We start from the raw sequence: 15,978 nt of genomic DNA, 5'->3' as shown, positions 1-15,978 counted from the left end.
ATCATTGTACATTTGGTTTGGGGTTAGAACTGAAGGATGCAAGGTGTTACTTTTAATGAGTAAAATGGAATTCAGTAAGTCTTCCACTTTAAATGATAAAGTCAGTAAATTTGATTGCAAAATATTTAAAATGTTATAAAAATTATTCCTAAAATTAACCTCATTAAAAGCATTTGTTATATCGGATACCGTAGACGCTAATTCTTTGACGACACCATTCAATTTTGCTTGATTAAGGTTCATTTCATGTAAGGATTGATTTATATTGGAAATGGCAGATTGGGAAGCAATTACGGTTTTCTTCAATGTTCCTGAAATCTTTTTATCATTTTCATAAAGGGTTTTAATAGCGTCTTCATAGTTCTTCGCATCATCTTCGGTCAAGGTACCGAATATGTGTTTAAATACAGTGCCTATTCCGGAAAACCATGCGGATCTTTTCGAAACGTAATTATCGGATACTAGAAGTGAAACGGCATTAAAGTCACGTTGGAGATCTTTAAAGATTGCTTCTAAAGGTTGCAATAAGTTATGACATTGCGAAACACCAATTAATTCGCTTCTCTGACAGCAAGACTGAACGTTATTGAACACTTTATTTATGTCCATTATATGATTTTTTATCGGTTGATTTTTTATCGGTTTTTAATGATCTCTACGGGAATTACAATATGAAATTGGTCGTTTATTATCTTTAGTGTGCCAACAGGGTCGAAGAACATCCCAGGACCTTTCACTATATTTTTGACATACTGATTTTCAGTTTCAGCTAGGGTGACATTGCAGAGAATTGCGATGACCCTGGAAAATATGTGAGCGTGTTATAATACTATTAAAGGGATTAAAATAATGTTACTTATAAAACGTAAAATACAACAATAAAATTTGATATAAACTTATCTTATAAAACTGGCAACTTAAATACGTATACAAAGTATATATATATAATTAAAAAAAACATTTATAAAATAAAATTTAAACTAGATCTCGTGAGCTGGTTTTAATTCATCAAACGATGTTTAACATGACGTCGATTTATTAAAAGGTGTAAAGTATTATTATTGTGGACTTTAACGATTTTATAGGGACCTTTCCAAATTGGCGAAAGGGCCTTGCGCAGCCTGACGTGATTTTTTAAATAAACATAGTCACCTACTTTATACTGTATAGACCGCATGTGTTTATCATAGTAGGTTTTTGATCTTTCTTTGGAAGTTTTGATATTTTCCAAAGCTTTTTCTCGAGAAATTTTTAATCGGTGATGGAGCATTTTAATATACTCTGGATATGTAACGTCAGGGCGTGATTCAAATATTGAGTCAGGGATATATGGCTTGTGGCCGAAAACAAGTTCGTATGGAGTGAATTTAGTCGTTGTGTGGACACTACTATTATAGGTTAACATGGCGGTATATACGAACTTATGCCAGTTGTCTGATTTTCGTTTACGTAAGATTTTAAATATTCCTTTAAAGTTGAATGGCTTCTTTCTAAAGCGCCTTGCGTTTGAGGGTGGTAGGGTAATGACCAAATTTGTTTTATCTTTAAAAATTCGCATGTTCGTTTAAATAATTCGGCAGTGAAATTAGTTCCTTGGTCTGTTAATATGGTTTTAGGGATACCAAATAGGGAAATAAAGTGAACTAAACCTTCGCAGGTTTCTTCTGCTGTAGCGTTTGATATTGGGTATGAAATGGAAAACTTAGTTAAATCATCTTGAAGAGTAAGTATGAATTTAAGTTTTTGAAATCCAACTTCAGGCAAAGGGCCAACTATGTCGAGACTAATTCTTTCAAATGGGCGTGTAGCGGTAGTCGTGATTTGCATGGGTGATTGGTTGATCTTCATCAGTGCTTTGTTTGATTGACATAATTTACAGTTTTGTATATAATTTTCTATATCTGTACGCATATTCTTCCAGTAATATCGTTCTTTGATTCTACATATACATCCTATTTGAGCCTAGATGTCCTGCAATCGGGATATCATGGTTTTCCTTAAGGATTTTAGTGATCTCGGAAGGAACAGGATATAGGATGGTATTATGGTGTATATTTACTGTTATGTTAGTATTATTAAATAAGTACATAAGCATGCCATATATTTTAACAAAGGAATGTTGTTCGAAGAGACTTTTAAAGTCAGATATGGCTATTTCTCCAATGTTCGCGGAAAGCAAGATATCGTCTCGGGCTGTTTTGAGAGTTTTGAATATATCTGGATATGTACAGTCGTCGAAATAGTAGACTTTGGTAAATAAAAGATAGTATATCTTGTTTTTAATTTCGATTTTTTGAAACGAATTAGTTCTCTTTCTGAATTTAGGATATTGGTAGAGTCGGGTAGTGTGGACAGAATGTCTTGGAGATATGGATTTGATTCATCGAAGTCGATTGATACAGGTATTAAGATGGCTTTAGAATAACTCTTAAGGAGACTTTCATTGTGTTCCTTTATATGAGTGTTGAAGTTTTCATTTTTGTTTGAGATAGTTTTCAGGAAGTCGTTGTAGTCAGTGTTAGAATTTGAAGCGCCTTGAAGAGGTGAAAAGCGTGAAGGGTTTTGCGTTGGTGAGTTGGTCTTATTCTCAGGGCTAGTAGCAGGAATCAACATTTCATCGTTTTCTAAAAGATCGATATTGGGTAGGCTGTCACTATCAGCATTGGATGTCGAAGGGAGTTGGATACCTAGATCATCTATTGTTAGAGGACTAAAGGGAAGTGGATCATTCTCACTTGAAGACGGTATTACTCGTTGAGAATCAGTCTGATCTTTGATAATTGGATTGACGGGAAATCGAGACAGAGCGTCGGCGTTACTATTGATTTTTCCCTTTTTATATTCAATGTTGTAGTCGAACTTCTCGAGTTTTAAACGCCATCTTACAAGCTTGGATCCAGGATCCTTACAATTAAATAACCATTTCAGTGGTTTATGGTCTGTCAAAATTGTAAATTTGTTGCCATACAGGTATGGTCTAAAGGTTTTAGTTCCCCATATGATAGCCAAGCATTCCTTTTCGGTAACGCTGTAGTTACTTTCGGCTTTAGATAGTGTTCTAGACGCAAAAGCGATGGGGCGGCCTTTTCCTTGACCCTTGTGACAAGATAGCGGAGATTGCATAGTTAGATGCGTCGCATGTGAGATTGAATGCTTGGTTAAAATCAGGGTAAGCAAGTATAGGTGCGGAGATCAAGCTATTTTTAAGAGTTTCAAAGGCTAACTGTTGTTCATGTTGCCAAATGAACGGAACATCCTTCTTTAAGAGGTTTGTAAGGGGTTTAGCAATTGTAGACAGGTTAGGTATAAAACGACGATAGTAGGACACTAACCCCATGAAGGATTTAGGCTCTGGTTTTTTCGGGATTCGGCTTGACACCTTCGTCAGTTATTATGTGACCGAGATAAGAAACTTCTTTGCGCAGAAAATCGCATTTATCTGGCTGAAGTTTGAGGTTAAACTGTCGGTGTCTGTCAAAGACATTTGAGAGGTTTTTCATATGTTTTTGGAGATCAAATAAGTAGATTACGATATCATCTAAATAGACAAAGCATTGCAGCCCTTGCAGGCCTGATAGAGCGGAATTCATCAACCTCTGAAACGTGGAAGGGGCATTTTTGAGCCCAAACGGCATCCGCGCAAATTCGAAGTGTCCTTGTGGAATGGAAAAAGCAGTTTTGGGACCGTCAGCTTCAGACATTTTAATTTGATGAAAGCCGGAAGCTAAGTCGAGTGTACTAAAATATTTACATTTACCCAAATGATCTAAAATTTCTGAAATATTAGGAATAGGGTAAGAATCTCCAATAGTGATATCATTTAATCGGCGATAGTCGATAACAATGCGCCATTTACGCTGACCAGAAGCATCGAGATTTTTTGGAACTATCCAAATCGGAGATGACCATGGAGAAGTTGACGGTTTGATAATTCCTTCATTAAGCATTTTATTAATCTGATTGTTTACCTCTTGTTTATGCACTTCAGCAAATCGATATGATTTTTATTGTATTAATGGGTACAGAGGAAGAAGTTGGTATCTGGTGCTCGAGCGCATTAGTACAAGTCAGAGAATCTTCAGGGAGGTGGAATATATCCGAAAATTCAGCGCAAAGATTAAATAATGATTCTCGTTCTTCGTTATTAAGGTGAGTGACTCTTAAAAGGTCTAAGACCTGCTCAGTTCTGTTAACGGCATTGTTGGGGATGGTATGAGATATATTGAATATTTGGTGATTTTCTTTGTTTTACAAGGGCGTAAGTTTTAATTTTAAGTTTGAGTTTAACGTAATTGGAGATTCAGAGATATTTACAACAGAAATGTTTATTCTAGAATTAGGTTTCACCTTGACAATACAGTTAGCAATTAGAATTGAGTCGACGGGATTTTGATCTACCATCAAGCCTTCACCTATTTCTGGATTAAGTACCGAGCATTCTATGATGGTTTCAGTTCGAGGAGCAATAGTATATATTGGTTCATTAAATTTTAAAGCAAGTTCAACTTGACTAATCGTAAGCGATTCATTCTTAAAATCAATGTTTGAGTAGTTGTCTGATAGGAAATCGTTTCCAATTATACCATCGTAAGGAAAATTTATGTTATCAATAATGTGAAATCGATACCTCGGAGAGTTGAATTCGATAGGTATACGTCCAAATGACCTCATTGGTTTATCTGCAGTTCCAATTCCTGAAAATGTTATAGTGTGTTCGTCTATTTCAGGCATGTTTTGAATAGATGATTTCTTTATAAGGCTAATAGATGCACCACTGTCAACAAGGAGCTTAAATAGTTTGGTAGATACAGAGGTTTGAACTTCCACAAAGGGTAAGTATTTTTCGGATGGATTTGAAGTAACGTTATGTATTTTGTTATATATATTGTTTTTTATCTCAGGCGTGGTGTTTGGGATATCGACCATGGATGTTGTAAGAGGAGATATGGCAGGCAAGTATTTTAGAGTGCCGGATACTGTAGATGCACATGTCCTTTGTTGGGAATTTATTGCACCATTGTTAGAATTAGGGTTATGTGGTACAGAGGATTTTGAAATTGATTTATTAACGTTGCTACCACTATGAGTTTGACTACCCTGCTGTGTGACCTTGGATTTAGAAATGAGAATATGGTCTTCGTTTTGGGGCTGGTTACCCTGTTGTGTGACCTTGGATTTAGAAATATGAATATGGTCTTTATTTTGGGGCTGGTGTGTGTGACCTTGGAATTGTAATAGGATATAGAATTTGCGGTGTCATTTGGATATAGCAATAGAGGACGTTGAAATTTCGGACTCGGGAGACACTGTCGGAAGTCCTTTATTCGTTTAAAGGATTATCTGTCTCATCGACACCATAATCTTTATAAGAAGCTATTGCATGAATCGGTTGGTTCCGATTTTGAAAGGAAGTAGTAGGGTTTGTGCGGTTGTAGCTTGAATTTTGATTGTTTCCAAATTTCCTATTATTGTATTCTCGTTTGCGACAACCTTCAATACTATGCCCTGGAGCCTTGCAATATCGGCACACTATAGGATTAGAGGGCCTAGACGCGGCAGATGTTGTATTATTATTAGTGCCATGTTGTAAAGCTGATCTATTTGGTGGATATGACGAGTGAGATGGGCGGAATCGCGCCTGATTCTGAGTATTTGGAGTTTGGGCGTAATTAGTGTTTCGTCGTGTCAAAGCATTGATAAACTTTTCTTCCGAAGTAGCGAAATTAATGGCGTCGTTCAAAGATTCAGGGTCACGGCATCGAACTACAGTAGACAATCTTGGATTTAGGCCGACTACAAACGTGTGTAACGCTAAGTCTTTCATAGCTGCGACGCGGCCTGCCAGTTCATCCTTTTATAATCTTAATATCCCTTAGTAGGGATAGTTATATTAATTTCGGATAATAATTTTGATAAGCAAGCCTCTATTCGTAATGCAAACTGGTTGACCGTTTCGTTGCCTAATTGACGACATTCTTGTAAATCAGAAAGCAACGCAGCATAGTGCTTTTTATCACCAAATTGAGATTTTAAGAACTCTTCAAGCTGGTGCCAATTCTCAAATTCTTTTACACAACAAGCCGTTTCTGCGCGTCCTTCTAATTGACTTACAATATATTTTAGTAAAATGTCCTGTTGGTTTTGAGTAGCAAGTTCTACCGCATTTCTACAATTATTTAAAAATGCACTTAATTTTTCGCGGTTACCATCGAATTTATTTATGAATTTAATTAGTATATTTAAATCAACGTCTGTGGCTGACCTATTCTTAGACTCGCGTACAATAACATCTTCCTTAGGCATATGGCTTATATGTTACACAATACTGATAACGACGCAACGACGGCTAGCGTTACTGAGAACTGATTAGGCGATGCACTGATTTCTAATTGGTATTGTAACCAATTATGAGATTGTAATTTTATAAAACAACCTTTCTATTTTTAGCACTTTAAACTTCACTAATTGTTTTCACACAACACACTGAAATACGAATATATAGGATTTTAGAAGACTTACAGGGATGCTGCAGTTTTACCGATGAACATCTTTGATGTATAGGGCGGAGACGGCGGATGTTTCTTTACAAAACAATTTCAGAATTCACAGCGAATAGGAAAATCTAGTTATTCACAGAAATATTCACTTTTGTAATCACTCGTTAGTCGCGACTGCCAAACTGAGGCGTACCGAGGATTTTTTAAAAATCCCTTGAGCTGCCACCAATGTTATACGACGTCCCGGATTTAGAGTTTTAAAAAAGGATTTATTTTACACAAAGGATTTATTTAGAAAGACAACTGCTCGGTTTGAATCGTAAAGTGGGACTGACTTTAGATGAAAGATAATGCTCATGGCAGTTGAATAGGAGAATGCCAGCTTGCTAAAATAGAAGTTGACATAGGTCTCTAAGGTTTTAAATATATAACAGTACGTAACAATTGCTAATAATAAATTGCTACTATTCTTAAGATTATCTGATTTATTTCAAGTATTTTTGTTGGTTACTGTATTGAAATAGTTATTTGAGAGTCATATTATATTCATAAACAATATGGAGGATCATTATTTATTGTTATTTTTAAACACGTGAGTTTTTCATCACTTTAATTTGGGTACAATAAAACATCAATTGCGGTATTAATCTTTTATTATAACAGATTTTGTTGGATTATACAAATGATACCATTTAACTTCAAATACCTAATTCAAACACTTTTATTGCTATGGAACAAATATAATATATACAAAACCTCAATTATTATTATAAAAAAATATTCTGTAAAGTCGGTTTACCGACGATGGTTTAACGTGACAACGTCATAACAAGACCATTGATGAAATGATTGCATACTTGAGTCTTCGAGTGGAAGAGAGAAAGATGCGGCGCAAGCGTACTGAGCGTAACGGGACAATGGGACATTATTTAATCATGCATTTATTCAATATAAGTCCTTACACAAATATAAGTCTCATTATAGACATATTTTCTTTAAATTTATTCTTAAAAATACAATTCATTACTATATAACATTTATATTGATTAATAATATTACGTGTTGGACCAACGTGACGGCAGCCTCTTTTCAAAACGTCAAATTATATCACGCTATCTCTATTTAAATGTGCTAAATGAAAGAGACACCAATAACATTAGCACTGGTCACCGTGAACTCGGGAATGTGACAGCTGTCAGCTGCCAGATGTCATTTACGACAATTTCAACGCTTCAACAACATTTGGTACAGTATCACTTTTATGTTTACATAGCATTCGTAATAAATGTAATTTCTTATCGCCCGTATTGGCCGATTCCAATTCATATAACGTACACAAATTGACTAAGAGGCTTTCGTTTAAACCACGTTCTGGGTCTGATTGTATGGCCTTTTGCAAAACAGATATTGCCTCTTTAAGCCGACCCATATAGAGAAGGCATACTGCTATATTGTTTGCCACCTGCAAAATAACAATAATTATTTAACATACAGCCTGACAGACCACTTCGATAGTCTAGCAGATAAGATTGCGGCAACTATATCATGGGGTCAATGAGGATTGGTTAGACCAGGTTCGGTGTTTATGTTTTTCCGAACTTTCCGAAATCGGAATGTTTTTCGGATTAATCTTTCCGATTTCGGAGAGCTAGGATCTTTTCAAATACGAGGTCCGTCGTTCCACAAGTGTACGTCATTCCACAAGTGTACGTCATTCCACAAGTGTACGTCATTCCACAAGTGTACGTCATTTCACAAGTGTACGTCATTCCACAAGTGTACGTCATTCCACAAGTGTACGTCATTCCACAAGTGTACGTCATTCCACAAGTGTACGTCATTCCACAAGTGTACGTCATTCCACAAGTGTACGTCATTCCACAAGTGTACGTCATTCCACAAGTGTACGTCATTCCACAAGTGTACGTCATTTCAGACAGTTTTAGCCACGCACCACTGTCTTGTGAAACCAGCTGCATACTGAAGTATTTCCGAATCAATTCGACTTAATACCAATTCTTAATAGGCCGGCACTCGCGAGCCCTTTGCGAGCCACATTGAGAATGTTCACTTAACATCAGGTTGTATATAAATCTGAGAAAAGTATAATTCATCTGATTTTATTTAAAATAATTATAGCTCCTACCATTATGTTAGTGGGTTCCTGATCGCCAGCTTTGGCAAAGTTATTGTATGCATCTTGATACTTGCCATGCGCGATGTCTATAAGGCCCAAATCCACATACTCCCGCACGTCAGGGGTCGGGCATCTAAGCGTACAAAATAATTTTTAATATATATTTATATTTTAGTAATGACAGATGACAGATAAGCAAATTTAAATATTCAATATACTCACAAATGATGTCTTGTCAGCCTGGCGTGCTGTAAATGTAGATAAGCCGCTTCGACATTTCCCGCCAAAAGTTGCAAACGGCACAGCGCACTCGAAAGAGAGCGTTGCTGCTGCGCTGTTGTCGATTGTTGTTGGAGCTTTGTTAGTATGTTCGTTGCTAATCTGAAGTCCTATAAATAAGAACTACGATGAAGATTAAAATAGTAATTAATTTAAGAGTGTTATTTTTATTCGATCGTGTAAACTATAGTGTTGCCAGTGCAAAAAAATCAACGCATTTTGTTTATTTGAACGAATGTCTTTTCAGGCATGAAAAGACATGACGACTTAGTCGAGCGTGCAAGCGAGAGCGATAGAGAGTCACGATCGGAACTCTCTTTCACTCCATCACCCGATGCGTTTGAGTAAAAGGGAGACAGCGGCAGTACACAACATATACGCGAATTGTTTTCCCAACTATTTATAAAATTAATTGTCATCATTAGAACAACAGTCGCAGCAACATATATCTCGCATTTTAAGTTTTTTTTTTAGTTAGAGATAACAATGTAACATTCAAAAGATTATACTGTACTGCAAGAATGTACTGGAAGGAATTAACAAAACAATATAATATAAACGAATTCAATGTTGTCATCTTTTAATTTTAAAAATATATATATATTAAATAAATAAAAAAAACTGGCCCAAGTTATAGTCTACAGTTACTTGAATCTTGTAATAAATGAAATGTTGTACCTAGTATAGTATATTTAGCTTTAAAAAAGGTGGCCTAAAGATACCTTATGTTACTATGGCAACATGGTAACCATGGCAACAACCATACCGCGCGTTACCTTTAAAGCAATGGCACAATTGACAATCGAATGGAGCACTCTGACGCGACGACCCGACCATAGACGAGTTGATTCATTTTTATCCTCTTCCGTTATAATGCCACAGCCATCTTCCGTTTTATTCTTGTTTAGATTTGATAACATCTGTGGAAGTTTATATTTGAAAATATTTGTTTTATGTTTTTAAAATTAGAATAAACAGTTTGACTTTGAAATGAATAATTCAATGAATTGAAAGAAAACAATATTTTAACCGGATTAAAGCTATTTGGATTATTATTAAACTTATAATTATTTGACATAAATTTAAATTTTTCCGACGTTTCGCGCGCTTTACAGCGTGCGTGGTCACGGTGACTGAAGACGAAAGGTGTTGAATGTCAAAAGTATCACAGCTGTAGAGAAAGTTGTGTTATCTGTATTTATTTCCCCGGAGTTGGTATCGACTAAAAGATACAAATAGCTTTAATCCGATAAAAAATGATTTTCTTTCAATGTGTAAAAGCTATGTTAACCAAAGACAATACTACATTCAATGAATTTTTACAAACATCGCGAGTGCGTTGCAGACCTATCAGTAATCTTTTTTCAATGAACCCTAAGCAATATTTAAAGCTTAGATTTCCGGCCTAAAGCCGGAAGAGTCTTATTATTATATTTCATAAATGTAAAAGTAATTATGACTATACAGGGTATTTGACAGCAAACGAACGCGTGATTTTTTAAATATTTATTTTAAAAAAACCGTCATGAGTAATAATTGCACCACATTGGTTAATTGGTCAAGAAATTCTCATAAACTAATAGACGATCAGCCATCTTTCCCTCATCTTATGTTTACCATAACGGCGAGTTTTTGTTAGAAAAACATCCATAGATCCACAGGCGTTATTCAAAAGCACGACCTAACGTCGTCACTTTAACACCTGACTGATGTTAAGCGTTCAAAAATTATGAGAATACGACATAAATATCTATCTATAATTGAAAAAAATACCATATCTATAACATCCAGTATGATATATAATCTGTCCATTGCCTCTTCGGGTTTGCCAAAATGACTTGGCAGCTCTGCAATTAGAAGGCGCAACGAAAACGGTACTAGTGAACCAGTGCGATTTTCGTGTATGTCCGGGTAAAACTGAAACATATTTATAATACCGAGTTTTTTTTTATCAATTAGAAAATATTAAGGTTTTTTTTTTTTGGCAAAAAGACGTGTAGCCTCTGCGGAAACAGACACGTCATGACTTTTGAGGTTATTATCTATAAGTCAGACATCTGTACGTCAAAAGATTTGATTTTGACATACGAATCCAGACTTAGGTTAGAAGCACAGTTCTTATGGGCGCTCCGAAGACAAACTATCTACGACGACGAATTGCCGCTTGTCAATGTCAACGAATTTGCCGACGGCGTAATTGTTATATTACATAAGCGGTACATCTTCTATAATTTCCAAAGAATATAGATGAAAAACGGCATAACGGTGTAACTATTTAGTGTAGATAGTAAATATATTATAGTAATAATAATCTTGGTTAAAATAGTTAATAATATAAGAACTAAAATTTAAAGTTACCCACGCAAGCTGTAAAGCACGCGAAACGCCGGGAAACGTTTTAAATTTATGTAAATAATTATAAGTTTATAATATATATATAATATAAGATATATAAGAATATATATATATATATATATATATATATATAAGAAATTAAATTATAATTAATTAATTAACGATTATAGTGGTGCAGATAAAAGCATCGTGTGACATCATGAAAATCTTGGGCGAGTGGAGTGTTCAGCTCGGTAAGATATCGCTCTTAAGGAGCGACTTTGGGAGCGCTGCCGAGAAAGCCCGATTAGCCAGCAGATCAAGCGACGCAAATGGAAATGGATAGGCCGTCCATACACTTCGATCCCAATCATATTCCCAAGCAGACGCTTGATATGAACCCTGGCGTGGTACAGTTGCAGATGAGGCAAAGAGAGCCGGAAAGACGGAGCGAGGTGTAATACAAGGCTCTAGACAGAACATGATGGAGACTTACTGTGGAACCCTCTCCCCAACCAGGGTATGTTAAGTTATTTAGAAGCAGATGGAAAAAAATCATCAAAATTACTTTTTAATATTTTGTCTTGTAGCGCATCAGGTTATGGATGCATACGTGGATGACTTTTCGTCAATCATCCGCCACCCTCACCGATGGGTAGGGTTCGTACGAGTACTAAGAATATCCTGATGGTTATAGGTAACTAGCTGAAGCGGCAAACGTAGTTTTGCCATGTATATTATTTATAGGAAACATTTTTTTACTTCAATAAAAATAACTATCTACTACAATAAAAAATATGGGGCTACATTTAAGGGTGGTATTGTAGTATGCTGTATCATAAAAAAAATAAAACAAAAATAAATGTCTAAAAAATAAAAAATTAATATTTTAGGGTGGAGACACTTAAGGGTTTGAAAAATAGATAGTAGTAGAAATGTACGATTCACAGACTTACTAAATATGCATAAAAAAAATCTTAAGCATCGGTCGAGCAGTTTCGGAGGAGTATAGGAACAAACATTGTGACACGAGAATATTAGATAATAGATAACCCCGAATGTGCTGTGTTGAGACATTGGGTTCATGCCCATATATCTGGTGCCTCAAAGCATCGTAGATTTACGAATGAAATGTTTTAATAATTTGGCTAATTTTAATTTTACTAAAATAGTTATAAGTATTGTAACAATATATGATTTATAATGGTCTGAAGCAAATGTTTTTTTTTAACGAATACAGCAAAGGGAACATGGAGTTTAATTCATAGAAATTTATTAAGGAGCTCAATATTGCACAATTGTCTTAGGGAGATGATAACCTAAAGCGAAGGCAAAAAAAATTGCCGAAATGTTGTATATTATTTGTATTATATTTCCGGACTAGGACGTCCGTCTTTAATGGTTATGATGACGCACTTATAAACGAAAAAACTTTGTTTGACATACCATGTTTACAGGTCTCAAATTCAAATACGAAACTATCGCAATATTTCTGATTCGGGAATAGACAAGATTAACTCAAACATACAACTTTTTAATTTTAACAAAAATTTCAAAAACTCTTAATATATATGACGGCACCACTATCAATGTTTTGTAAAACAACGTGCAACGGGCGATTAGTCGAACGATCGTACGATGTGTCACTCGATCCCCACTACAGAACCAATATAAAGCAGCGCGCGCGCACAACTTAGGCAGTCGTTCATCGACCGTTGCCCGGTGCACACGTTACGTAATTACCGAGTAGCCTTCGAAATATTTACCTATTGAATTTGTTTATTGAAATCGTATTGAATTAAGAGACTGAAATTAGAATTGGAATAAATCAAGTGATTCGGAGAAAACTTTGTGTTTGTTATCTTAACAATGTCGGGGCCTGACGCTACATATACAATAATTTTATACCTGATAAAACATGTCCGGTTTCATAAAATCACCGAACGGTTCCGCTTCCTTCATCAACGAGTCGTTAAGCTTAATCCTCAACATCACTGCGAACCTTGTCAGCCACAGTTGTAATGTACGCGGTGTGTGTTTTGTCGGTCTGTGCATTCTACCAGGTCCTAATAACATTGTAATAATCGTTATTTTACTTATTTCTATAAATCTGTGGAAGGATCATGTACTGTTCCTCCAAGTAGTTGTATATATACATCCTTAGTGGCTGGAATAACTTCAATGTGCGGAAAAATTTACTATAAATTATATTTAATTTGCCCCTAAGACAACCTATACTTATAAAATCCTCACTGGCCACTATAATGTTTCAGGACTTGAGAAGCTCTTTATTTTAAGTGAAAATAAACATTTGACGGGTAGTTCTTTATAACTGAAGACCACTAAATATAACACAAATTCCCTAAAGAACATTCTTCCAAACCGAGTACCGGAATAGGATTCTGGAAAGTATAATTAGTGCACCCTCTTTGAACTCTTTTAATAATAGGTTGGATAGTTTCTCAAAATAAGTGCGAATCAGCTTATTAAGCTGCTAGTGTGTTTATATACATAATACATACATAATAATAAAACCTATGAGTATTGGTAATACAAAAATTACTAATTTATTATATAATTTGATTTCAGCTGTCACTTTTTCTCATTTAGGATGACATAGGTTATCACCTATATGTCTCTGACAGCCTTAAATTTACAATAAATCGTGAAAAATGCTTCAAATGTTAGGTGATAAATGCAGTAAATATATATAATAACCCATAACAGTGACAACATTATAAATATATATATTTGTGAAATATGGGAGAAAACAGTGTTACCACCCACAAACCATCAAATAAAATTTAATTTAAGATTACCTTGTCCCGCAGCAGTTATTAAAGTAGCAGTCAAATTAACAGCTGCCCTCAAATATCCAGTCCTAAGTAGTTCTCTTAATCCAGCTTCATCTCGACTCACATGTTCAGCTCTAACAACACCACGGCTACCCGCTGAACTGACACCAAGGTATTTCACCGCTACTTCCTGAAGGGCATCTGCCTGAAAATAGTGATAATTTGTTAAGAACACAATGTTGTAGAGGAATATAAGACACTTCATTATTTATATCTTACAACATTCAAATCTTAATCATAAAAATTATATTACCTTACAAATTAAATTGTCATTTGCATACTTATATACATTTAGTTTTAAATATGAAATCATTTCCTTGTTGTGTCAATTTATGATTAAAAGAGTTTTAATCAGGTAAAAAGCATTATCTCAATCTGTCTAATCTTTAAGCATAGGCATTAATGAACAAAATCCAAAGGTTTTTTTACTAAAAAATTTAAAAACTGTATGATAAAATTATTGGGCATATTACAAGTAGTATATTTTCAATGATAGTGTAGAAATATATAAAAATGACTTGTTGTAATTGAAATTTGGATAATATTATTTTTATGCAACTTACCAATTCTTCTTCTAAAACAATTCCAGGCATTGTCAGAACTTCTCTTTCAGGAAAGAAAGATCCTTTTGGTGACGATTGTGCCTAAAAATTATGTATTTGTGCAACAAAGTAGTGTGAACTCCTGTATATAAGAAAATACAAAACAGTTCATTATTAGCATTTAATTCTTTCAATATAGATCCGTTAAATATGTGTTACAAGCATGGAGTGTTATGAGGTAATGTTTTTCCAGATAATAGATTAATACATATCACAAAAACCAATATGTTGATACTGTATAATGAAACTAAGTTTACTACCTTTATTAAAGTCTTTTTGGCTTCCTCATCTGGTATCCATGCATCTCTTCTTCTATCAGCTTCCTTGTCTACTGGTTGATTCTATAAAATTATATTTAGATTAATAGTTATATAAATAATTACATAAATAATTTTTCACAGTATATCCAATACAAACAATAAGGCCAATCCAAAAAATATTGAAGCTTTATTGTTTGTGTGTGACATATACAGCTAGAAAACAAAGGTATTCTATTACCTTTATGCTTAATCCATCCATTGCATCAGTTATCATAGCAGCAGAACCAGTATTGGTTTTCAGAACCCCAATTGGAGGGTCTGGGCCAATAGTATCAAAAAATGTTGAAGGATCCGGTAAACTAGTCACAGGAATCGATGTAGATCCACTAACAGTTGGTAATATATCTGTAGGGCCTTCTTGAGACTGGACGAAAGATGCTCTAACTTGTGGTGTAGTTGCGGTTTGTGCGCCTTAAAAATTTACGATTGAACTTTTTGTACATTTTATATTAAATTTGAAAGTGTAGTATAAGATGTAAGTACCTTCCGAATCACCCAAATATACGCTTTGTACCATTTCTGATGGTGAAGTACCAATTTCATCAAAGAACTGAGATGCAGGTGGTATTTCTGAACTTCCAAAATACTGACTTAAATTAGGTTTATCCATTTTTACTAGTAATTTATAAGAAGTTGTACATCAAAGTAAAAATATTTGTCTTATATTTAAATTTTCATAATAATTGTTTTTGCACTTTCAAGTTTTTGGTACGAGAAATGACAATTGAAGCAGCTAACAGTTTATTGCCAGTTAGTTATCATACTGACAGCAGGCATATTTGTCAAAATTTTATCACCGCTATTTCTTAGATTTTTCATATTGGTTTTCCTTTTAGCTTTTGCTTTATCAATAAATAATACAATAGCAAGCCATAGTGTAAGTTAACTTCAAATTTCCAATTCCTATCATCTTTTGTACATGAATGAACAATGATGATCACTGACAGGTAATGG

At 34.7% G+C, this 15,978-nt stretch overlaps 1 protein-coding gene across 3 annotated transcripts; it reads right to left on the bottom strand.

Annotated features, from left to right (window-relative positions):
• Positions 1-7,140: 7,140 nt before the first annotated feature.
• On the bottom strand, positions 7,141-15,946 carry LOC123707448 (trafficking protein particle complex subunit 12). Of its 3 annotated transcripts, none has more exons than XM_045657495.1 (11): positions 15,508-15,945; positions 15,203-15,435; positions 14,965-15,045; positions 14,666-14,746; positions 14,067-14,247; positions 13,156-13,313; positions 10,687-10,830; positions 9,690-9,833; positions 8,857-9,023; positions 8,644-8,767; positions 7,141-7,959 (listed from the first exon to the last, which is right to left on the bottom strand). In XM_045657495.1, the coding sequence occupies exons 1-11, from the start codon at positions 15,632-15,634 to the stop codon at positions 7,711-7,713; spliced, it is 1,689 nt and encodes a 562-aa protein (XP_045513451.1). In that variant the 5' UTR covers positions 15,635-15,945; the 3' UTR covers positions 7,141-7,710. The 3 variants fall into 3 exon arrangements, with proteins under 3 accessions (XP_045513451.1, XP_045513452.1, XP_045513453.1); XM_045657497.1 differs by having other exon boundaries at positions 7,774-7,959; positions 8,709-8,767; XM_045657496.1 differs by lacking the exon at positions 10,687-10,830 and having other exon boundaries at positions 15,508-15,946.
• Between the last annotated feature and the right edge of the window lie 32 nt (positions 15,947-15,978).

The sequence above is a fragment of the Pieris brassicae genome, chromosome 3 (assembly GCF_905147105.1).
Source record: "Pieris brassicae chromosome 3, ilPieBrab1.1, whole genome shotgun sequence".
In the NCBI taxonomy this organism is placed as follows: domain Eukaryota; kingdom Metazoa; phylum Arthropoda; class Insecta; order Lepidoptera; family Pieridae; genus Pieris; species Pieris brassicae.
The sequence above is the reverse complement of the archived record's forward strand: the minus strand, read 5'-3'. Positions and strand labels throughout refer to the sequence as shown.

Bases quoted from the DNA above. Each gene is read 5' to 3' on its own strand.
- LOC123707448 (XM_045657495.1), bottom strand. From the start codon at position 15,634: ATGGATAAACCTAATTTAAGTCAGTATTTTGGAAGTTCAGAAATACCA. The intron at 15,046-15,202 runs GTAATAGAATAC...ATAATTTTATAG, and splicing joins TGGATGGATTAAGCATAAAG to AATCAACCAGTAGACAAGGA. The intron at 7,960-8,643 runs GTAGGAGCTATA...GTTATTTTGCAG, and splicing joins AGGAACCCACTAACATAATG to GTGGCAAACAATATAGCAGT.